The sequence below is a fragment of the Oreochromis niloticus genome, linkage group LG4, assembly GCF_001858045.2.
Source record: "Oreochromis niloticus isolate F11D_XX linkage group LG4, O_niloticus_UMD_NMBU, whole genome shotgun sequence".
Lineage (NCBI taxonomy): Eukaryota > Metazoa > Chordata > Actinopteri > Cichliformes > Cichlidae > Oreochromis > Oreochromis niloticus.
In genome coordinates this window covers 20610905-20635572 of record NC_031969.2, presented here as the reverse complement: position 1 = coordinate 20635572, position 24668 = coordinate 20610905, and the positions used below count along the sequence as shown (strand labels likewise).

The window sequence follows — 24668 nt, the reverse complement described above, 5'->3', positions numbered from 1 at the left end:
TTGAAAACCAGCCGGCCTATTATACAGGCTGCTGGTTCTGACTGTGGATTTACCAACTGAATGCTAACCTTATGCTTATTCCCAGCATTCCTGTAAAGTCAACAAGGCGCCGTCAAACGTCATTGTTGTTTCTCTATGAAATATCGTGAATGTAATTGTCGCTGAGCACTGACTGTTGTCGTTGCTGAGTTTCAACGTGGGAGAAAAAGATGGAGGACGACCAAAGCAAACATTCACCAATACAGGAGTAAAGAACGGAGGGTTGGAAACCACAGAGTGTAGTCTTATCCCTGTCTTGTGTTACTGGCTGTCTGTGGTCAAGGTTTGCCTTTCCAGAACCAAATTCCACCTTTAAAGATTTACATACAGTGAGTCATTCCTCCCTCCTTGTTCGACTCACGCTGAAAAGCACCAAGTTTGGAGTGTCACACTGGTGATGAGCTAGCGTGATCGTAAAGTGTGTGTCTTCTGCCCTATGATATCTCTTCCTCAAACAGCAAACAGGCTGATCTCATTTTCATTCATGCAAATCACCCTCTGCCTCTGCTGCTCCAAATATAACGCATTTGCATTGAGCAGCATTTGGTTGCTGCAGTTAAATCAAACTGCTGGTCTCCAGCACAGGAGCGTCATCAGATGTGACGCGGTTAGAGCACCTTAAAGTCACAGTTCAGGGTCTTTGCATCCCTTTTTGTCTGTGAGAGCAAGCATCGGTCAGGGACCCAGTGTCGGGTTGGAGGCGCCAGAGCATTGCGCAGCGGGTGACCTCTGCAACCACGGAGGTTTGCTGCTTTCACCATAGCTCAACCATAATGAACTCTGCAGACCACTAAAAGGTTAAGACACTCGCTCACGATACACGCTCAGTCTGAGTTCCTCCAGCCTTGCTGAGGCTACAGTAACAGGAAAAGGGGTATCAAGCCACAGAAAGTATTGGTTTAAGCTGTAGTTGTGTTTGTTGCAGTACCGTTGTGTTTGTGTGTTGACCAAATGCAGCTGATCAAGTTCTCCGGTTTGGTGTGGAGTCTGAACTTTGATAATTTTCTGTTGCATAACAGGAAACCCCATAGTGGGGAGGTAAGAAGGTTCATGATTCATATTAGAGAGGATCTTTTTGATGCTACCCATTTGCAGCTCTTGGAGTGGATAATAATCTCAATAATTTATATCAGGTTTTATGCTTATTCTTTGCAGGTGTGTGAATGGAAAAAACAAAATAGCAAACAGAGAAAAGGAAAGGTTGAATGAATCCTGGAAGGTTTTGTCGTTAAATACATGTCTCACTATAAATTCAACGTGAGAAACCTGTTCGGAGATGGTTGCTGTTAATACAGTGTGTAGTTCACTTGGAAGCCGAGGCAGGGAGCGCTGTTCACAGTGTGAGGACTGCGATAAGGTGAGAGAGAGCGGTGTACATACCTTTTTCAGCCGCTTGCTTTTTAGGTCCTCACACAACACACCTCTGGCCGCATATTGTTTTATTTTATGACAATAGATTCAGTTACATAATGAACCCCATCCATATCAAAGGCTGAACCAAGGGTAGACTGGCGTGGCTCCAAGCCCACTCAGAACAGGCCCAAACCACATGGGAGAACAAACTCTTCCCTATTTTTTCCTCTCCCCCCCGCCTACCCTGCTCTTTGTCATACCACAAGCGCTATCAAGTGTGAGAGGACAGACATGTGTTGCTGATCATATGCATATTAAGTAAATATTGCAATGGTCACCTAATATGTTGCGGTGTACTTTCCATTTCACTATAGGCCCATAAACCAGAAAAAGTGTGGCAACCAAGACATGATTTTAAAATGCGTTCCTCATGGCACTGCATTACAGCCATGTGAAAACTGCAGGCTTATGGGGAATATATGTGCTAGCTGGGTAAATGGGTTTTGATGGGCTCTGCTGGTTGTGTGTGAATCGCCATGTTGTGCTGGGCGTCAAGATTTGGTGCTCCCACAGAGAGCACTCACACACAGCTCTGCCAACACTAAGCAACATTTAAAACTCTGGTCCTGCTGTCCCTGCCGCACCTTCTGCCAAGCAGCTCTGCAAATAACAAGAGAAACGTTTTGGTTTTTTTTCCTTCTTTCTACCTGAGAGTTTCCGTCCTTCTGTCTGCTTCCTCTGAATTCTTTTTTCCCCTCTCTCTTTTCGTAGACCGCTGACTTCTTCTTTCCTTTTCACTCTCTTCTCTTGTTTTGTCTCTACCTCAACCACCTCTCCGAATCAATAGCGTTAAAATTTTATGGCAAATGTTCCTCCCACACCCGACATTCCGGGGTCTTGCTGGTGGCTCAGTCTCTCTCCCTCTCTCCCTCTACTCCGTGTCACTGGTAACAGAAGAGTGTAACTTGTGTGGGTGTTGGGGGCTGTGGGACTGGGCAACAATGCGAATTGGGAGGGGGGGAGGCGGGGGATAATTCATCATCCTTAATTACATCAGCCAGAAAATAAATTCCCTAGTTGGCATGATAATTTTGTATTAACCATTGATTACAATTAAGTTCCTGCGTATGTCACTTTAAATGACAGAAAGCTCTAAATAATGTTTATAATAACATTTTAATGGTAGTTTATATAAAAGGGCCATAATACAATAAATCAATACATCTATAAAATAATCTAAATGAGAAGCAGAAAATTTGCCATGAGTTAAACATTAATTTTTCATATTTTAGAAATGTTTTGTCAACCATTAAAAGTTGTTTCATTGAGACAGTAAACTCACTCACAGCATGGGACTCAGGATTGAGGAAGGGAAAAAGGTTTAGATGAGATAACTTCAAGTAAAGATGGAGAAAGTACATGATGATGGAATGATTCCACAGTTCAACAAAAGCAGAAAGCTGTGACAATGAAAACACAGCCTCAGTTACTAATCAACAAGTCTTAAAGCTGTGGAAACAAGATGAGCAGCTATGCTGCCACCCCATTCACAATTGCGATGTGCCAAGAAAAGTGAAAAGGAGAGAACAAATGAAAAAAGAAAGTGAAAGACTGTGGACAACTGTTCAGGGAACAGAACATGACCAGATGTCAAACTGTTGCTGTATTTTTTCACATTTCTTTATTTCTTAAAAAAAGGAGAATGTTCCACCTGTGGTAAGCGATATCACTAATAGCATTTCAGAGGGCTGATAAAGCCCAATTTTAATAATATATTTTTCATTATTTTGAATAATATCTAACCTTTTTTTTTATACTTTTATCAGAATTACAATGTGTTGTTTTTTTCCAAATGTGAAATTCATAACAGGAGAAAGTTTCATTAATCAGAAAAGAAGTAAAAGTAACCTGACATTCTCTGACTCTCCCTGGTGCAGTAATCCCTCCCATCTGGCGCTCCAAGCAGGTTGAAACAGACACAGAATTATTTGCAAATACTTTTAGACCCAGGTCTGATTATCTTTTCAGTAAACAATTGTAATCAGACACTCCATTGAGACATTTTTACTTCAGAATGTTTTTTTTCTCTTTTAATGCCAGACTAAAGAATAGATTTAAAAATTTGCCATTACAAAGTTTTCAAAGAGCTTAATTTACTGATCCTTCCTATCGAGAAACATTCCAGTAACTAATAAACTGCAACTTCATAGACATTTAAAAAAAAAATGTTTTTGAATTTCAAACTTCTGTTCTTTTTTTCTGTACTTATTCTGTTCTCGGTTGAGTAGTTGCAGCATCAAAAAAAGTAAGCATTGGTGGCCAATCTTAGGTGACCTTGGTGGAGCCGGCATCAATTTAGTGCCATTTAGAAAACCTTGGTGTTGGCACTGTACCTTCCTCAATTCCTTTCTGCGCGGGCCCATCTGTGAGGAATTGGGGAAGTTAATGTTGGTTCTGTCTGCCACTCTGTTTTACTTGGCCTGGCGATCCCAGCAAACACAGGACACACCAATAATAAAATAGATTCCTCTATTTAGTGAGAAAAACAGGGAGACAAGACAGAATAAGCCACAGGGAATCGTTTACTTGGGTGGAGCAGCTAAAGTTTAGTTGAAATTGTTTGTTTTGGAAGCAGCGTGAGTTACTGAAGTAAACAAGAGAGCCTGAGAGCTTTTCTTTAAAAACATGTCATATGCCATCTTGACTTAAACTAGTTTATGCAAATACTCAGCTGATGTAAAATTCACAGTAAAATAAACTCAAGCAGCATGGCTCTGTCTCCAAGTCTTTGAGATAATACCTGATTTTATGACAATGATAAATAAATTGTTGTGAAAGCAAAATGTAATAAAGGGGTTAAAAATACATAACTTAATCTGCCCTATAACTCAATTCATTTTTATCATTTTGTGTAGGAAGTATATTTGCTTGGTTTGCAAGGCAAGAGAAAATGCCATCAGTGATGAGGTATGAGATAAATGCAGGATTAAGATTTGGAGAACTTAAAAGAAACTCAGTACATCAAGTGGAATGAGGCTAGGCAGATTCAGGCAATAACCATGCTTTATGTCCACTCCATTTCCCTTGCAAATCAGCCTCACATTCTTAGGGTTTTCACAGTTCCCAGCTCCCCTTTTTCCCTCCCCCGAAACATGCCCTGAGTCAGCCAGGCTCATTAGGCAGGATGAGACTATTACCAGGCGAGTTATCCCAGTCTGAACAATGGGATGTGGTCAGGTGGTAGAAGCACCAGTTTCACTCGTTTCATCTTGCTTTCCCCTCATGTCCCCTGGGTCCGAGACCACGACTTCGACTTTGGCAAATAACGCCCTTCCTCCATCAACAATTAAATTGACAGCTGGAATGCAGCACAGACTCGACACTGCAAAATTAATGTGCATTATATTTTATTTTCATTTCCAGTTCCTGCATGTATGTGCATGTGGAGTGACAGGGTTTGTGTCAGCGTGCGCATGAGGATATCTACATGCTGTTGAGCTATTTTTGTGCATTAAGTAGGTTGCACACATACCTATGAACTGCTTTTACTGAAAGCTCTGATTGCGACACAAAACTGTTCCATGCGATTTCCTTTTTTGGTTTATTTATTCATTCGGTATATTGTGCTAATGTAGCTCGCAGTAAAGTTCCCCGCTGCACTTCACTTTTTCAGTTATTTACAGTAGGGCTTTCAAGAGGCCCAATCAGAAACTGTGGACAAGTTCCAGGGAAACAGGACCCAAGCACCCTGAAGAGCCTTTTTGCCTCACTTTTATTCACTCCTGTTCTTTCTCAAGAGTTCCTCCTGAAAGTATTTGGCAAACACTTGTGAAAAAAAAAAGAGTTTCAGGGAAGAAAAACAACAAGTCGTTCTTGAGCCACCCACACCCCATCTGCTGTGGTATTATCTTCTTTTATTATCTACAGATTATGTGCGCTGATATTATTTCTGCAGTTTGGTCTGCTGGTCATTGTGGTTGTTGTTCTTGTTGTTTTTTGTTTGTGAAGCACTGTGATATGAGACAGCGACGGGGAGGGGAGGGGTCCTCCACCATGTGCATCTAATCGTCCATTCAGGACCCTCTTAATGGCTTGTCAGTTCCCCTTGCCCTTCCATTTTCTGTCCAATTAATTCCTTTCTAGCTGTCCGGATAAAGGGACACAATGGGGCCCCTCCACAGCATAATGAATCATTAAAATTCAGCAGCGCGGCCCTGGCACTTGGCTTCTCCCTGGGCTGGTTAGGGACGGCTGCTTGGCATGCATGCCAGGGCCAACTTAAGCATTCTACCCCGTGGACCAACGGAGATAGGATCTCTCCCCATTCCTCTCATTTATGGTTTAATGGAAAAAACATACATATCTATATATTTACGAGGATAGCTATTCTGATATATATGACTACAGGCACATATGAAATGCTGGAAAAATCTCCGGTGTGGTCCAAAGGTTCTGAAAGTGGCAGCAGTAATTATAATAAGATGCTGTTTTTGGTTTTTGTTTTTACATATAACATTATCCATTACGTATAAATTTCAGAAGAAAGGCTCATGAGTTCTTAAAGCAAAATATTATTTTTGTTATTTATGTAAACACATTTCAGCGCATGATTTGAGCACAATCCAATTAGATTTACTGTGAAGGGATCACAGGGAAAATAATGACTCTATAAAAGTCTCACTACAGCTATAGCAAACAGTACAGATGTTAGACAAGGAGTCTAACAGCTGGTGTTCAGCGAAAAAGCAAACCCAACAACACGGCGTGCTTCTGTTCAGTTAATTCTATTTTTTTTTCGTTTTTTTTTGTTAAGAACAAAAACATCGGAAACCATATGTGAATCCAAAAAGGAAGGACGAATACAAGTATCAACAAAAAGTTTTTTATTAAAAAAAAATGTCAGCGCATGAGTTAGCTGTGCATGTGCGAGTGAAACTCTAGTTAATAGAACAACAATTCTTTTCACAGCCTCTCTCAAAAACTGATACATCATAATGATACAAAACACAGTTCTGCGGACAAAAGCATGATTCTCTGTACGTTTCACATACAGCATGTCACACAACATTACAAACCAAGGCTGTAAGGAATGATATCAAATTAAGGACATAGCCAGAAGCAAGGTAACTGTTGGAGTCTCTGGTGTTGATTACCGATTGTGTGCTGCCCGAAGTTTGTTAATAATTCCTTGTCATATAAAAATACTGACAATAAGCATTAGAAGGCACAAAAATGTTTTATGCGACTGCAGCAGTGAGTTGGCACTTAATGGTTGATGATAAACTGGCAAATACTCGCACACTTAATTTCACTTTTAAACTCTAAATTCTCTTATTTGAGAAAAAGTTCAAAGATGAATTTCAATTTAAAAAAACAAACTAAAAAAAAACGTATCATTTGTGTCACGGGTTATATATGCAACTTTTTCCCAAGGAAATGGCTCGCGCATGCATGTGCATGTTTGACACCACATTATCTCCCTGACACACCAGCGCGGATGCATGTACGTAGATGTAGTCTTGCGTTGTCCATCGACATATACACGAGATCCAGCTGACATGTCACTCAGAGTGTGTGGTGTTATTTTACCCCATTTCCTTTAACCCTAGATCATGACTAATCGCAATTTGCCAAGCATAGATTTCAGACACCTGTTCTGTCCTGTGCGAGTCTGTTGGTCCCGTCTGTTTGTGTGCAACTTGGAATGGAGATGTTTCTGGAAAAATTGGTCTTTAACTGAATAATATCAAACACGGCACTTGTACCACCTTATTTACCTAGTTTTCATTGAAAGCCAAACAGTACTCTAAATAACCAAACCCACATTATATGTGTTCATCTACTTAAGAACAAAACCAAATAATGCATGAACATAAATAGATATAAGACTTTTATGCCAAAATGACACTAGATTCATAGGAGCCAGTTATTTAAGACTGATCCACTGATGCAAACAGTGTGCGGCAACATGGCTCTGGCCGTTAAGGTAAGTGTTACTGAAAATGCACATTATAGGTCATGTGTACATTCACAGAGTTTGGCCAAACCATTTCAGTCCTGCACAATTCAGCGTCAGGCCTTTTCTTTACCTCAAGTGTGCGCACACATGCAATCTTTAACTGGAAAGAAGGGTGTACAGGATGTAGGCGTAGGCGATATGTCCTCATGGAGGAGTCTGGCTCACCAACAACACAATTTCTCTTTGTGTAAAAAGTCTGTACAAGTGTGTTTTCGTCGCAACAATAGAACTCTGTATAAAATCAGCAGGCACTTTTTTCTCTTGTCTGTCTCAGGTTCAAATGGTCACATTTCGCCTACTAGCCCCTACGCACACTACTCCGTCTCCTCCTTACTTCCTTCGTTAGTAGTGCATCGATCTGAATGAGTCTCCGGTGCGAACGGGCTGTTTCTGTACTCTTAAGGTCGAGACAGTGTGGTGTAGACTGGCTGGTCCCAGCTGGATGCGTTGGGGCTGTGAGGAGGAGCCATGGACAGACTGTTGAGGATTGGGCTGCTGTAGGGCCGCCTGGATGAATGGAAGTAGGGATACTGATAAAGGCTAGAAGGATAGCTAGAGTAAGGGTTGTAATAGTTGGAGCTCTGAAGGTCAGTATAGTCACACTGGGAGCTGGAGAAAGAGGAAGCGGCCGAGGCAGCTGATGTGGCTGATGTGACACAAGCCTGGCTACTGTAGGAGCCGTAATCAGAGTGTGAGGGCGAGCCATGAGAGTGCTCGTTGTAGTGGCTGGGGCTCAGTTGCTCTGTTTTAATATGGAGACGGTGCTGGCCCACCTCACCGGTGGAGGGAGAGGAGGAGGACATGGAGCTTTTTCGGCTCCACGTTGACCCGTTGCTGCTTGTATGGCTGTATGAGGAAGTGTAAGCGCTGCCAGGCAGTGGAGCCTGGCTGTGGCTGTGGTCTGAGGAGCCTGAGGCGTGGCCATTGAGCGGGAGGTACTGGTCAAACTCGTGAACGTCAAAGGTCTCCATATTGCTGATGACATCAGTGCTGAGCTCAGAGATGTCTACATTGCTGAAGTCAATGTTTTGCCTGCTGCTGTCAACAAGTCGACGGCCTTCATGTTTCAAATCCTGCTTCACCCCATGGTGGAGGTCTGTTTTAGGAGTAGTGGGTGGTGTAGGTGGACCATGGGGCTGCCCTGAAAAAAAGAAGAAGATGTAAATCAGAAACGAAGATTCGTCACTTCAAACACAAAATTATCTCAAGAATTAAACAAATTAACCGCAAAGTACATACCTGCATGGTCAGGATGGTGGTGTCCTTCACTCATTCCTCCCAGTCCTCCCATCCCTGGTTCAGCTTTGTACATGTGATGAGCCAGTTCTGCTCCAGAATCTGAGTCGCTCTGGCCTGGTTTCACATTCTTCCGTCTCCGAGGCTGGTACTTGTAGTCTGGATGATCTTTCTTGTGCTGAACCCGAAGCCTCTCTGCTTCATCTACGAATGGCCTCTTTTCACTCTCTGAAAGCAAGCTAAGGTAGAAAAATAAATAAATAAATAAAATAGAGAAAATTATTTAGCTGAAGTAAACACAGACACAGTCGTTAAATTTAAAGTTACTTTAGCGCTTTTGTTTCACATAAAATGTCGAGAAAAACATACATTAAAAGGTGTTTTCTGTCTTGGTTTGTTCAAAAAATCTATTTATTTTCAAATCATTCGCACATATTTTCACCAAATACAACTAAAGAAAGTGTTATAACATTATAATCATGCCCGTGTTCAAAACTGTAGCCACAGCGTCTCAGTGTCCTTAGTGTCCTTTTGTTTTTTATGTTACTTTACACTTACATAAAATATTCTTGAATTTCTCTACACCCCAATCTACATACATAAATATATATAATTTTATTTAAAATCTATATTTTTTCTCACCGCCAAAGTTTCCCCAGGGTCTTGCTTAGTTCTGCGTTGTGCAGGTGTGGATACTGATCCGCGAGCTTTCTGCGGGCCGCTTGCGCCCAGACCATGAACGCATTCATGGGTCTCTTGACGTGAGGTTTACTCTTCAGGGATCCGTTCCCTCTCACGGGCATTGGCACCAAGGACCAGTCGTACCCCTTTAGGACCTGAGAGACGGCATCTCGTATACACGCAGGGAACCTTTCATCATCTTCGGAGTCCAGTTTCTTGCCCATACCGGCGAGCAGGGATCCTTGACCATCGGAGCCTGTCGGCGAGGACGGAGCATCGGAGTCGGACTCGTCCTGGGACATGGAACTGTTTGTACCCGATGGACTGCATGGCTGGTCACCAACACACTTGTCATGCTCCTCCGTCATTTTTAACATTATTTGTTCAGTCCTTTGGAAATAAAAATTCAGATGTTGCCACTGAAGTTCAAGCCTTCACCAAATTGGCCAGTGCGCTTTTGCGCGCGTTGCGCCAAAGTAAATTCCTTTAACAGTTTCAGTCAGTGCGAGCCTGTTGTTTTTCCCCCGCTTTCCTGTTTGTTTGCCTTGTTGTCCTGGGCTGTCGTGGAGGGGGGTGCTGTCGTGAAACTTGTGGTTCTCACTGTGAGCTGAAGTGCTGCATGTTAGAGCAACTTGAGTTGGAGTTTTAAAAGCGTCACTCCACCTTCGGCATCTGGTTGGCTGGAACAAATCGCTACTTTCTCCTCATTGGTTCAGGATCTATGTGGGCTTCATTATGATAATGACTTTTTAATCGGTGGCACAGTTCTGTTTTTGTTAATTTATTCACGAGGTGTGACGAGCAGATATTTCACAAATTGCGCATTTCTACAATTATTTCTGAACTTAATATGAAAAGCATCTTCATTGTGTTAATGTCAAAATAACCTGACACATTATTGATTGTATACTTTATGATACAGAGTTATATTTTGTTATTATTTACCGAGATAACATAAAAATAAATAATATTTATATGTCTATCATATTTATTCAGATCGGATCATCAAAAGATGTTGCATGCACAGAGTAAAAAGAGAACTTAATCTGACAAAAACAATAGTATGAGGCGCTCAAAAATGTTTTGAAGCATGGAATTGCTCAAAAAAAAAAAAATCTTACTTGGCATATCACATCAGGTCTGACAGACTCTCCAGTCAAATTCACAGCAATAGGGTGACACCCTCCACAAGATTCAGCTGATGGGTTTCTCTTTCTTTTAGCATAATACATGTGCTCTTCTAAAACTCATGCAACAATATTTTTAGCAAGATCAATACACATAGCCTACTAAGCCTTTCAGATCTTTTTATTTAAATCACTCGTCTCCACACGAACTTATAGGAAGAACTAAATTTGAATCTAAACAAATCATCGTGGCTGTGAAGCCCAAGTCTCATCCCAGAACACACCAAAAACAAAGGTTAATAAATTTGATAATAAACTGCAGCCCAGCTGCAACTTTGACAAATGCTCCAACTTTAGAGACGGAAGTTAACGTGTTCTGTTTGTTTTTGATCCATAATTCACTTCTCATCTCCAGTGAAGCATGCTTTTTACGACACAGAAGATACTGAGAGCAGAGAAGATAAGAGTGTAGATTGAATCACAGCCTTTGTTAAAGGTGTCTTTGTTCATATATTGTGGGATGATTTTTATCACTGGCCTCCCCATGAAAAGACAAGGTATGTTTGTGCTGGACGGCAGTTTGCTTTGCTCAATGCACACTGCAGGTGGCTGAGGGAAGAGGAGAGCTTGTAATGTGGAAATAATAGAAACTCTGGCTTGGTTGTACAGATGCTGTTTTTCAGTGTGAAAGGTGATGGCTTGCATGGAAAGGTAAGGGGTTTTTATTGTTTGTTCTTTTATTATTAGCAATGGCTTTTTATTGTGACTTTGTATTAACCTTTAGTGTTCAGTGTATTGTGTTTGAAGGACAATGACTGCATGGTCCATGCAACACAAAATAAGCCTGTTTTCCTTGAAAATGTAATTCACAGTTGATATAGTTAAACTGTCTTGCTTTGGCTTGAGCTGTCTTACTTTCCAGCAGCTGCTTTGAAAACACAGCTGGATCAAGTTCAGTGTTTGTGTGTGTGTGTGTGTGTGTGTGTGTGTGTGTGTGTGTGTGTGTGTGTGCGTGCGTGAATTCAGACAGACAGGACAGCATCTAGCTGTCAGATGAGAGTGGCTGTGGCCTCTTTCTCTTGTAACACACACAGAAAAGTATTAAATATGCACAGCTATTTTTTGCGTGCATAGATTCAATTTTATTTCTTCATAGTAATTTTAGTTATTCGCCAGTTGCTCGCCCTGGTATAAAGTTGCTGTTATTGTTGACAGCTTATTAGAAAGATCCACTGGCACAATTATCAGTAACATGTTGTCAAGTCTCATGAGGTTTAATTCTCGTCACTTTTTGACTATTTGAACATCTCCTCTGGATTTCCAATCAAATCATCTCATCTGGGTCGCATATAATGCTGGAAAATCCTTCCTCTAATTCACCTTTGAAACTGAATCAACTGTTCCTGGCTCAAGTCCCACCTTCCCACCAAATTTCATGGAAATTCATTTGCCCGGGCTGAGGTATCCTGCAGAAAGACAAACAAACAAGCAAGTAGATTTCAATAACTGTGATGTAGTTCCAAAAGTACTTTATTTGGGTTTTTATTTCTGGGGAAAATTAAGGGATGCATTGTGTTGTAATACCATTTTAATAGCTCCATGTTGACGTAAGTGTGACGCTAAACATATTAAAACTCACTTTAGCATTTAATGAAAGGGCAGAAGAAAAATAAATTCCAAGCAACTCACCCTGACATGACTCTTCAATCATCTGCTCGCAGGTATGACAGTGAGTGTAAATCAGCACGAGTCCAACATGAGTGGCAGCTGCCGTCACTTCCCACTTAGCTCTGGGATCGTATTCGTTTTTGGGGTAGACAGCAAGAGACAGAAAGGAGGAGACAGACTTAAACAGACTCCAGCCTTCCCTCTTAATGTCTGCCTGTATTGTGGGGAAAAACTCTGGTCAGAGTTTGTGGGCTTTGGGCTCTTGATTAGAAAAGGAAGAAACAACAGAGGAGAGGCAACCGCGCATGAACCTTAAGTGTCCTAAAGAATGAAGGAAGGTTTTAATTTTCCTATTTTTGTGAGCTTCATCTCAAAGTAAAGACCCGGGTAAAGATTTTCAGACTTTTGCAGAGCATGTTGGCCAATTTCTCCTGGGCCTCAGTCACTTCTACTCCACATGTAAATTATACTTTCTGGCTTCTAATGTGCATACAAAATTAAATTACACAGTCACCCACAGGAATCTTGCTTCCTTTGGTCTCTGCTTCTGTGTTTTAATACAGTTAGGCACATTTCTTCGTTCAAGCCAAGTTATAATGCTGAGCAGTTAAATTGGCATAAATTGTCACAGTATTGACATGATTCTGAAGTTCATCGGGTCATCAGGTCCATAAATACCATATATAAAACATTTAAAACCACGTTTTTTGTGCATGACGTGTAAATCCTGCAACACTGGAATCTTAAAACAACTTCTTTACAATTTCCTACATGAGGATAAGCTCTCTTTGCAGCCACCACAGCATCCTAAACCTAACCCAGAACAGCAGGCCTTCATTTTGTCTAATAATCTCCTTGATTGCACTCTGAGTCAGTGTAAACTTGGTGAACTGTGGAGACTGGCATGCCCTCCATCTCACCCAGTCAATCCCAACCACTCCATAACCACATGTGGAGCAAGCTCCTGGGCTACTAACAAACCATATTTCACCCCTGCACCGCATCAACCAGACCACTTTTCTTTGGTTTCACACTCAAATAGGTTATTTAGGGCAGAATTTACAGTTGTAGCAAATGCTAATGGAAGGCTAAGATGCAGGTTTTAGATATTATTTATTAAGTTATGAAATCTAACATTTAACATGTCTGGGGAAGTTAAAGGATACATACATTTTTACATCTTTAAGCAACAAGATTCAGATTTTTTAGTTAGGTTTACGCACAGTAAAGCAAACTCTCAGTGACGGATGTACGCACTCCTGTTTCAGATTCATTGCTACTCATCACACCCCCTCTGAAACCGCGTGATGGTGGATGTTTTCCATTTTGGTCTGCGGCCAAATGTATTTTCCAGGTTGTCTACTTAGCAAGGTCGAAGACCCGGGGATGCTTGACTCCACTGGTTCCAATCACAGTCCAACCCCCATGACAGCTGCTGCGCGTTAGGACCTCCCATTGACCTCTGACCTCACACTATCCTAAATTCATTCTATTAAAACACCATAATGAGGGGTTTACTGGACCAATTGCAGGTTTTATTTAAACCTATTAGTAGATGCAGAAAGGTGGAGGTGAGGGGTTGCACAGAAAGGAGTTTTGAAGAGATGTAAGGGGGAGTGTTTGAAACTGAAGGAAACAATTAGTCCAAAACATCTTTGGGTGTGTTTGGCCCTCGGCCACTCTCACATTTTAATGTCAGGAGCATAAAAAGAGCTCAAGTGTTTCCAGATTATTTGCTGTGTTTTCTCCCTGACACATAACTGCTTAGTGAGGCAGTGGTTTTGCTTGTGATAGTTGTATATGTTCATATGAATTAGGGATTATGAACGGGGAGGTTTTGGAAGTGGTTGCAGTAGCCTGTTGGGAAGAATTATTTTAAGACAGTTAGTCTTTTATCATTTGTAGACCTTTTTGGAAATCTTTGATCTAAAAGTTAGTAGGTATCCTGGTTGTGTGACTCAATTCATGTGCACGCTTGTGAAGTACGGAAAAGTGACTGTCAGCATAATAGTTTCTTAATATTGGGTAAAGGTGAAGCTCTAGGTTGATTCCAGGAGAACAGATCAGCAAACTTTAATTCAATCTTACGCATGCACAGTAGAAGTGTCCATTCCACATTATTTTCTTCTTGAAATGACAGCCTAACTGCTTAGATGCTCAGATCGGACAATATTTCACATATCTTTTCCCAGTATTTTCCCAGGAGGAGTGAGGCGGTATGTGGGTTCCTTTTTTTACACTTTGTGATCTATACCCCCATAACTCTTTCTTTCTTTCTTCCTTGACATCTTCAGGGCATATGTTCTGAGTAAAACTTGTGGTGTGCTCAGTTTTCCACATTGTCTACTTTTTTGATCCTTGATTCTCATAAATCATCTCCCTAATTTGCTTGAGAATTAGATGGTGCGGGACATGTAGACATTAAGAACAGGACTCAGAGGCGGCGAAAGAACAGAAAGCCCACCCCTTGACTTTACGGGAAATGAGAGCCTGTTCTACAATACTAAGTCTATTTAAAGGAGTTGTCTGGCTGTGGGGCCTTTGCCTTATAGTGCTATGATAACTGCGGTGCATTGTTTTTATTTACAGATAATTAAAACAAGAATAAAAAAGACATTTTCACTCTTGATTTTTATGTCCCTTTTACGAGCACAAGACTGCGCTGCTTTTTGCACGCATGCAAGTGCACAAAGCCAGTGTGCAGCACAGTGCACACACACTAACCAGAGTGAAACCTAAATCTCTTGTGTACAATTCATATATTACAGCATAATTTATAAGCTATTAAAATGATTATTGGTGAAGTGGATCATATTCTCCAATTAGGCTTTTAGTGCACCAGCCAAGACTTTCAGTGTTTATGAGCAGCAGTTAGTCTGCGTGTCTCCAGCCTGTCTGCAACCTGATTTTGCAAAAACTTTTTTTTTTAAAAAGCGCATAAGCACACCTGCTGCTAACCGCATGAAGAAGTAGTGTGTTGTGATCATCTTGATGAGCTTTATAGTATGTGATGTTACAGCCCTGAGGGTATTCCCAAGGCTTGATGTGGATTCATTTAATGTGCAAGTGAAAACTGATTGGTGCTACAGCATTTGCTGTCCCCACAGGGCTCATGTCAGAGAAATCGCAAAACTCCTTTCACGAACTTCAGTTGGACTTTACTTTCAGCCTCGTCCAGAGTAATTAGATTTGGACACATCTCACCCGGCGTATCGACGGCTGAAGTGAACAGTGGACTGACGGCCTGCCCAGATAGCAAAAGACTCTGGGGCGGATCCGGTCAGGAGTCGCTGTCTGGGTACACTCACTACAGATGATGGTGGCCAGAGTTTTTAAGGTTCCCTTAGAGGTTAAAATATAAAATACTGCAAAATATTTAGTTGACATATATTCTATCCTGATTTATTGCTAGGTGATGATTTTATTCAAATATGCTAAAATATAGTGTGTACAAGCATGTAGTAGGAACAGGCTTGCTGTGGCATCTAAATTTAATGATTAATGTCTAAAGTTAATGTTTTTGATCTCTCTCAGCTGACTAAAACATCTTTGTTCCACAGCAGCCCCCGTAGCTACTTGAATTGCTCAGGGCTAAGAACTCACTTGGTTGCAGTCTGCAATCTACTGACATCTAGAGATGATATTTTACCCTTTGTAACTTTAATTAGTCATTCAGATTTGTCTGAATGGATCAGGGGATCAGTGTTGTAGCAAGTAAACCACCAGCATATACAGATCATAAATTAGCCACACACAGCAGAGAGCCAAAAACTAAGTTCAGGTGCTCCCTTATTCACAAGAGCTTGCCACAACAGGTAATGCCGCCTGTTTGATTGGCAGCGGGGTTTTTTTTACACTGCATGCAACCTACAAATGATTTGGATCTCCTCCTGGGGACAAACTGGGAAGCTTTCACTTGTCAGGTGAATATGTAAAGCACTATACTGTGAAGTCACTACAAACGGCACAGCGTAAGCCAACAGAAAAAGGAATCCTGCCCATCTGTGAAAGAGCGCCTCCTTTTTGTTGCTAGTTTTTTCTTTGTATGTTTGTTATTTTGTTTTGTTTTGGGTTTTTTGCTCATTTACCTTGTGTGACAGGTCGCACCATATAGCTTCCCTACTGACGGTTACACAGACATCACTCGCCTCAGGCAAGGAAAGAAGGAAGCAATTGCTAACCGTTTCCACTGGTTATAGGTTGCAGGGTATTTCCTGGTTACCACTTCGCTATTTCTAACTGTTTGTCTGCCTGTTGCAGACATGCAAAGCAACAAAGTGAAATGAAGTCATGTGTAATATTTAGGCTCACTCTCACAGCAAACTTAAAGTTAAACATGGATGTGACGTACAGTTAAGATAAAGCTGTTGTTCTGTTGAGCTTATTGGGTTTGTATGTATGTGTGCTCTGGTCAGGTGCTGGTGGTGTCCACCTTCATAAGACAGCGTGGGAAACCAAGGTCATCAAGGTCACTTCCTGTTCACTCTGAATAGGTGCAGAGGTGTACTTTGGGACAGAAGAGTCAGTGGGAATATTTGTGTAGCAGGAAGGATAGGGATTTTCAGATGGTGATTAAGTCTGATGTTTTCATTCCCAGAAGAATTTCACTTTCTCTGAACTTTTTCCCTTTTTAAATATTTCATGCTCCGCCTTTAGTTATTTTTTCTAAATATGACTATTTGCTTTTATCTAAAAAGTTATATGTGTTTTGCCTCCCTAATAATTTTAAGAGTTTTGTATGGCTCAGATCACTTCAGGCCACAGTGTCACTTTTGGTGAGTGTTTACCCTCAACTCACTGGTGACTCTGTTCAGCTCTGAGGGTTATCAGTGTGGAGATGAAATTACATATTAGCTGAAGATGGTCAAATCACCAACATTTGATTCCACTCAACACACTCACCTTGGATTACCTCTGTGTTTGTGTGTTTCAGTGCTCTTTGCCTGTCGGTTCAGTCACTTTTGCCTTCAAAGATAATGATTTCTAAATGTTTTGATCTAAATAACAGTATGATTTTTAAGACAAATGTTTTCAGTTAAACTTTTTACTAGTTATCTGTCTATTTTAGCAAAATTAAGAGGATATACTTTTACTTTACCACTTTTGCCTGCTAATGACCACCCCGGGACAGCTTTGGCTGCATTTAATGCAGAGTATAAATCTACCCAACTACAGGGCCCTTATGGTGATGTGCAAAAATTAACTTCCTCTTGTGGATATATAATATATAAAGACCCATAGCTGGTTAGCCTGATTGATGACTGCATTTTTACTTTGAAGGCCAGTTTTACTTTTGGGAATTTCTCATTATAATTTGGCACACTCATAACACTTTGAATCTGGACTTAAATCTAAGAGTAAAACAGCTCAATTCTCTGACTTGTTTGATGAAAGTTTTAAAAATATTTAAATACTATATGTGTGTACCGTTTGTTTGAATATGTTTGTGGTGATAAATGTGCAGCTCAGAACAGTTTTTGTAGCCACAAATAACTCCATGCTTGTGGATAAATTGGGGCCAAATTTAAAAACAGCCAATAACCTCCCCCCCCCCCCCCCCCCCCCGAATGAAGGCCCAATTTTAGCTCCATTGGTGCCTTTATAGCTTCAAACTCAGGTACATATATTTATGACGGCTGTAAAGTATTGCTGCTGTAGTTAATCTCCTAATGACGTCTCTCTTCCTCTGCTACCAGTAAGTCTGGGTTCGGACTTCAGGGACCAGTTGGCTGGAGACAGGAGGGGGGAATGCGGTCTATGATTTTGAGATGCAAATTTTAGGGGGCTAGGGGCTTAAACTAAACTGTGTTTGTGATTGAGAAGGTGGAAGAGACCGGGTTTCTTCTCTTTCTTTCTTTCTTTTCTTTTTTTTTTTTTGATGACATGCATGTGACATGGCATATTTCAGACGCATGAGATCTATTACAAGTGAGAGTGCCAGGAAGAAATTTTGCTAATGGGAAACAAATGGGCCACACTTCTGAGCTCTTGTCACTTTCTATTTGGGATGCAGTTTGTTGCCATCTTTTTTTTTTCTTTTTCTTTTTTTTTTATAGACATTCATTTGCAAAGATGCTTTGCATACACCTTCTAATAATATTCACCAAACCATCGTGCAGTCTGCTTTTGCATACGTGCTTGTGCACAGGTGAGAGTGTACAGTCATATCATTTATGTGGATATGAGGTTGTTGTTTTTTTAGTACTTGACCCTTCACTTATAGATATAGGATGATGCCCCGGTGACACTGGTACACACCGAGCACAGCAGTTACTGCCTCTTCCCTCTTTCTGTCTCCACTGTCCATCTTCCCTCCTCCTTCCTCTCGCCTCTCCTGGTTGCAGTTGTATTTGTGCGCCTTGGGAAGATTACAAAGAGGTGCTTTGTGAGGGGATGCAGCTGCTGAAATCCGACTAGATCCAGCTGAAGAGAGAAGGGAGCAGGTGGGTCAACAACGCCACCCTGCTGTTCCCAGAATATCAGGCTGCAGAGCTGTGCCTCCCTCCCCCACACAGGCACTCTCGCACACACAAACACACAGCAACACATGCACACACATCCTCAGAGCACCCCCATCCCAGCCCATCACACACAAACATTATAACATGTCAAAATAAAAACACAGCAACACCCACAAAACAGCAACACAGCAATATGCACATGTCAAAGGACTACCTCTGTGGAAATACTGCCCACTCAAACAAGTGTGTTTAACAAGAATCATTCATGTAGTGGGAGAATTTTGGCAGAAAGTTTGAAAGCTACACAAATTATTCCCGCACACACACTTAGTGCTGCGTACTAAGGCCTTATGCTAATTCTAGGTCGCACCTTATGATTTAATTAACAGCAGCAATGACATGGGCAGTCCACGTGCTGTAGAAAGCAGAGGAAGATCCTGTCAGCTTTGTGAAGCTAAGATGTTAACAGGTCAGGATGCTGCCAAAATGTTGGATTTCTGCATCACAATGGGGACATTGGTAAGATGACCCTCATCCGGCTTTGTGCAGCTCAAAAAGAGGCGGCAGGAGATGGAGAGAGGAAAGGAATGAAAGAGAGAAGAGGAAGTCATGCAGGCGAGCGTTCTTGCTCCCGTTGAAGTGGATCAGATGTCTCACCGCCAACCTGACTGCAGGGGACACGATGCTGGACCAAGGTGACATAAAAAGAACAAAATTTACTTTTTACTTTTTCTTCTTCTTTTTTTTGTACTGCTGAACTTGAAAAATCCAAATGTTGATGATGTTTCCACTTTCCTTTATCATCTCCTTCTACACCCTTAATCAGCTCCAGATCCAAATTCTGTACTTTATACTTTATAGAAACACCCACCAAATTATGGATGAATTTTTGTATTAACTTTGCATATGTGTCCTCTCTCCCGTCATGTCCCATAAGCAAGCTTTTTGATAATCATAAAAGAAATATGCTAATAGGATGCAAAGCAGTTGTGCTGCACTGAAAGCTGTGGGCTTTGTGAACTATTCTTCAGCTTTATGTTTCTCTTACTGAAGTCTTTCTGTATACTTAATGAGAGTTTTGACGCACGTGGCTCCCTCCCCATTGCCTTGGAGCGCCCAGCCCCCCTTCATGTGTGCAATAATTCAGCCACATTGATAATAAGTTCTTCTGTCCCTCCCTGAAAATGCTTGAATGTCATTTCATACACTAGGCTTTACTCTGAAAGAGGCCACTGTCCCGCACACTTAGTATTCTTGGCTGTCCCTCACCATATTTGCCACATTTTTGCTTAAGTAAAAACCAGCAACTTTAAAATTTCCTTCAGCTAATTCGTCCACTTCTCAAAACAAAAACAAAATAAACATAAGCTGGCAATATGTCACCAATAGATCCGTATTTCTTTCCCTCTATTATGTCTAAATGACTTCATTTTTTTATGGGTCAGTTATCGTCCACCATTCACGTAGCTTTATCTGTGGGTACGATTGAGTTCAGTGACATGATATCCATCACAATTCTGTCACAAGCACCCCGCAGGCCTCTCGCTGCCTCTTGCGCCAGCGAGGAAAACACGGGTCCCGTTGTTCGTGCAGTGCTTCAGGTTGTTATTCTTTTTTCTAATATGTCACCCCGGTTCATGTGATATCGAAGAAACAACACATTCTGGGTCATTGTGGGTTTCTTTCTTGCTCAGATAACAGTTTGTGTGGGAGAGTGATCGCCATTAGAAGGTGGATCTCTGAAAATGCAGACTCTCAGCCATCTGGAGTTCCATCTCTACACATGTTTTAGAGTGTGGGAAGCTGCAAGAGTGTGTCACTGGTTTATATCAAATCACTAAATATTTCATCAACTCTGTGCTCAGTCGTGGGTGTGTGGAAGTTATTCTTTGAGTGGTTTTCCTTTTTTTTTTTTCTTGTGGCCAATTACTCTCCCATCACTGTCATTTACCTTCATTTACATCAATTCATTTGTCATATTAAATTTGTTTAAGCCATGCAATCTGTGTCCAACCCACGTTTCTGGAGTTTGACAAAATGAAGCCATATGCTGTTGATGTGGCACTAATCAGATGCGTTTAGCTTAGCGCTGTCTAATGTTAACCAACTCTAGGCAGCAGCAGAGGATGAGCCAGCTCCTACGTCTTTTCCATATCTTTGCTATAAGTGTAATGGTCCCCACATTTCCTAGTGAAGCATCGGGCCTGATTGCCGTCATTCTCACATCTGCTTCCTGGAATAGCAGTGGGGAAGTCTCCAAAGAGCTCCCAGTGGAGTGTGGGGCATGTGTGCTCACATATGAGGCGAGAGTTTTGAGACGGGGGCTTGCCGGTGTGGTTTATTTTCAAAGGGTTGTGCTGAGGATGTGTTGAGAGGTTGAGGAGTAGAGAGAGTTCTCTGCACTCTGGTTTGGGTTTCACCTCCCCGGGACACAGCTGGGGAGTTTAGGTTAGGAACCGGGGGATGGGGTCCACAAGGATTTTGTGTTTAGACCAAAGCACAAACAATAGAAAATTTCATTTTCTGTGTGTATTTTGGAGCGACAACAAATAGAAAGTGTGCAGCCTTGTTCGTAATGTTATAATCTTACTGTGAAATGATTACCTAGTTCTTTTTGACATTTCTATGAACTGATAGTCTGAAATGAGAAAAAGAAAACATGCAAACAACTAAACTGAACTCCAGCAGAAGAAGGAAGTAAATTATCCACACCAGTGCTAGCTAACTGTCATGTTTGCACCATTCATTTCCCTATTTTTCACCAGCCACAGTAATGTGGGCAGCGATAGGCATCGCTCCAAGTGGGCCACTTTGCATTAAAAAAAAAAGCTTTGGCAATATGGAAAATGCACAGAGGTAAACTGAACTTATTTGCTTATTCAAAGCTGTCACTCTCTCTTTTCTGGGCCGCATTACCGTACACGTGCATTCTCTGGCAGTCATAGCAAACTGGAAAGTTTTGAATGCAAAATAAGATGCAAAACAAAAAAATTTGCATCACTGTACAGTTTCAGTACAGAGCCGCCTAGCCTCACATGTTAAACAGAGACATTATTTAAGATGGGGTATTTAAGTATTTAGGGTGATAAATGTCTAACTGACTGTTCAGTGCAATTTTGAGCAAGTGGAGCATGTACTGTCATTAACTCAGCCAAGTGTGCTCCCAGAAATGTTTTCTCTGTAGAAAAACTCACTTTAAAGGCGTCACAGGCAAGATCACTGCACGCAGAGCAACTTGTTGACTATAAATTTGAACTATATTAGTTTAAATTTAGTGGGCAGTTATTGACTGGGATTTTTTTAAATGTCTTTTGTGCTCATCGTCTGCTTGTCAGTACTTGTTTTTCCTTTCGGTTGCAATTCTGATTCTTTTCCACACTTTCATTTTTAAACTGTAAACATCCTATTTTACGCCCACCTCTGGGTTACTGCTGCCTTCTTGTACTTTATGTTGAGAATGCATATCGGAAAGCAGACAGACAGCGTGTCTGGATTTTTTTTCCCCTCCCCTTTTTAATGATTCTTACTGTTTCTCTGCATTTGCTGCATGGCGTTGCCTGCCAAACCCTGAGAGTGCCACAGTGTGCTGCTAGCTGCTGGTGTTTTTTCAATCAGGCTGGTGCGGACCTGGGAAGCATTGTCCGTGCCTTGCTGAAATTCAGGTGCCAAGAATATAATTTTCCTTAAGTGCTTACAACTGTAAAAACCAACGCTGAGACTGAAAGCAATTACAGATCATTTAAATTGGAGAAAAAGGTGAAGCAGCAAGCTCTTTAGTTTTCGTAGAACTCGGGAAACATTATGCGGTCTGTCTAATATATGTTTCATTTGAATGGTTTAATTTTTAACTTGGTAATTTATGTTGGCTGTGTGTGATTCCTCTGGGGGAAATGCCACTGGCTGTGGTTAAACCAAAGACTACAATTTGTGGAAGATGTACTGGGCTTTCATATCAATGCTAATTTACCAAAGTAAAATATGGAATGAAAAGGACAGCAACATCTAGTCTTTAACATCTGCCTATGGCTGTCACTTGAACTGATTGCCTCTGTTTAAACTAATCTGTATGACTGTCTATAGCCTGGTTTCTCTTTGCTTAGAGATGAACTTGTAACTATGTTCTGTTTTGGCTCAGCAGGAGTTCATCACCCAGACTATGTGAGCATGACGTTGCACCTGTCAGAGAGGAAGGCTTCAATAATTTCTGTAGGCTGTAGCTAGGGAGAGCCTTCGGTCAGAGTCATCTTCCGGCCTCAGGCATGCCTGAATTTAATCATTTTTATTATTTTTTTAAAAAATGTTTTAAGTACAATAATGACAGAGAATTTCCCTTGTGATTCCCACGCCTTCTCACTGTTCCCACCGCTCCTTGGAGCTTCCCCTTTCCAACACTTTTCTATCTTTTTCAGACATCAGAACATTTCTCTGTTTTCCCTCTTAACTCATCTGACTATTAGTAGGATGATTACAAACTGATTCATATTTGCTGACTCATCTCTGCTGTGAAACCCGCCTTCTTGGGATTAGCTGGGTTGCCATTGGCTCCCTCAGGTCCGAAAGAGTGGAGAAGGTTTCTCTGGCCTCTTTCTTTCTCCCTCTTCCACCGTATGTTGAGTCATTCTCTGGGAAAAGCAAATCAGCGCTCCATAGAGATTACAGAGAATACGCTCTCCAGTTCTGTTGACGAAGGGTGAGGTTCTTCTTCTTCTTCTCACCTCTTGAGGCAGGACCACACAGCATGTGAAAATCTGCTCCGCAGACACACCTCGGTTTCCATGTGCAATAAAACGTACATGTTTTCCCACAACGAATTGCTTCACATGACAAATGAGAGATGCAGACTCATCCGCACTTTGTTGTGGGAATAACCTCAGAAATAATTCAATTTGTGCATATCTCAGGAAACAGGTAACAAATGAAAGACGGCGGCACTGCTGCAATCTAAACAACTGAAAACAAATAGACATTTTTCCTGGAGTTCAGCGGCATTAGTATGTCAATTTTTTCCAAACAGAAAAAAAACTTCTCCTATTAAAATCAGATGTGGATGTGAGGAGCCTACCTCAGTTACAAAACTCGTGAACACCAGTCTTTTTCAGTTGTATATGTTTTCTGATTTGTTTTCAGTTCCAGGAAGACTCCAAATTTATATTACGTCGAATTTGGCCAGGCAGACTCAGATTGAATTTTGTAAAGTCATTTGTGTTTGCGTGTGTCTGGTGTAACTAATTGCATTTGGTCGGCACATTCAGCCGCTTCATGTTTGTCAGTAATGATTCGAAGTGACCACCATGACATTCTTTGAAAATTCAAACCCTCGATTTCATTGAACTAATCTCTTTATACCTTCCACATTGTTCATTTTCCTTAAATAACTGTAACCGCTGAAGCAGCCCAATTACTGCAGCCTGTAATACAAAATCTTAGAATACTAAAGGTCTCTTTTTGCAGCTTTCTTTGTTGGAAGAAAACTGAGAAACCAACTTTCTAACAAGCAAAGAAGCAAAGGCCATCTCTGGTGTTTTTAGTGCTTCAAAATAAACTAAAGTCACAGTTTAAATGAATTCCCCATGACACCATTAGAGACCAATAAGTGTCTTAGCCACCGTTACACAACTTTCTTTTAAAGTGGGAAGTGTAATGGAGGTGGTAAAAAGAAAAATAAGCATAAAAATATCACAAATACCATGTAATTGTGTATTAGACATGATGTACACTAAGCCACCGTGGGTGTGATGGTGAAGCAATGTTTAACATTTGACTTAAAATCCAAATAATGTGATTTTAGTTCGAGCTTTATGGAGTTTTATGTCCCAAGTGAATCGTCAGTAACCGGTCATTTCAACAGATCTCTACTGAAGAGTGGACTAGGCGTGAAAAGGAGTGCCTGCCGTCATCAGCGTGCTTCCATTTATAGCCACCACCTCCTCCTTTTTTCACTTTTTGCCTTTCACGCCTTTCCCTCTGTGTCTTTTGACCCTGTCCTTCACCCAAGGGACAAGGCTGAAGTGGCGCTTCTTGAGTTTTGTTTCCTAAATGGGCTTGTTTGTTGTGTCTAGTGTCTGAGCTTTTGCAGGGCTGAGC

General features: G+C 41.3%; 1 protein-coding gene and 1 long non-coding RNA gene across 3 annotated transcripts in view; one reads left to right on the top strand and one right to left on the bottom strand.

Annotated features, from left to right (window-relative positions):
• Positions 1 to 6258: 6258 nt before the first annotated feature.
• LOC100698682 (transcription factor Sox-8) lies at positions 6259 to 9705 on the bottom strand. Its single transcript, XM_003450115.5, has 3 exons — positions 9290 to 9705; positions 8651 to 8886; positions 6259 to 8552 (listed from the first exon to the last, which is right to left on the bottom strand). Exons 1-3 carry the CDS (start codon positions 9703 to 9705, stop codon positions 7810 to 7812), a joined length of 1395 nt encoding a protein of 464 aa, XP_003450163.1. The 3' UTR covers positions 6259 to 7809.
• Positions 9706 to 17857: 8152 nt separating this feature from the next.
• Positions 17858 to 24668, top strand: part of LOC102079438 (uncharacterized) — a 29702-nt gene continuing 22891 nt past the window's right edge. The window contains exons 1-3 of one of the 2 annotated variants that reach the window (XR_003219615.1): positions 17858 to 18271; positions 18468 to 18566; positions 19134 to 19279. This is a non-coding gene — a long non-coding RNA (uncharacterized LOC102079438). Of the gene's footprint in view, positions 18567 to 19133; positions 19280 to 24668 lie in introns of both variants that reach the window. The other variant, XR_003219614.1, reaches the window with a different exon arrangement.

Coding starts and splice junctions, on each gene's coding strand:
- LOC100698682 (XM_003450115.5), bottom strand. CDS start 9,705: ATGTTAAAAATGACGGAGGAGCATGACAAGTGTGTTGGTGACCAGCCA. Junction 8,887..9,289: donor ACCCTGGGGAAACTTTGGCG/GTGAGAAAAAAT, acceptor TTTCTACCTTAG/CTTGCTTTCAGAGAGTGAAA. Junction 8,553..8,650: donor CCACCATCCTGACCATGCAG/GTATGTACTTTG, acceptor TCTTTTTTTCAG/GGCAGCCCCATGGTCCACCT.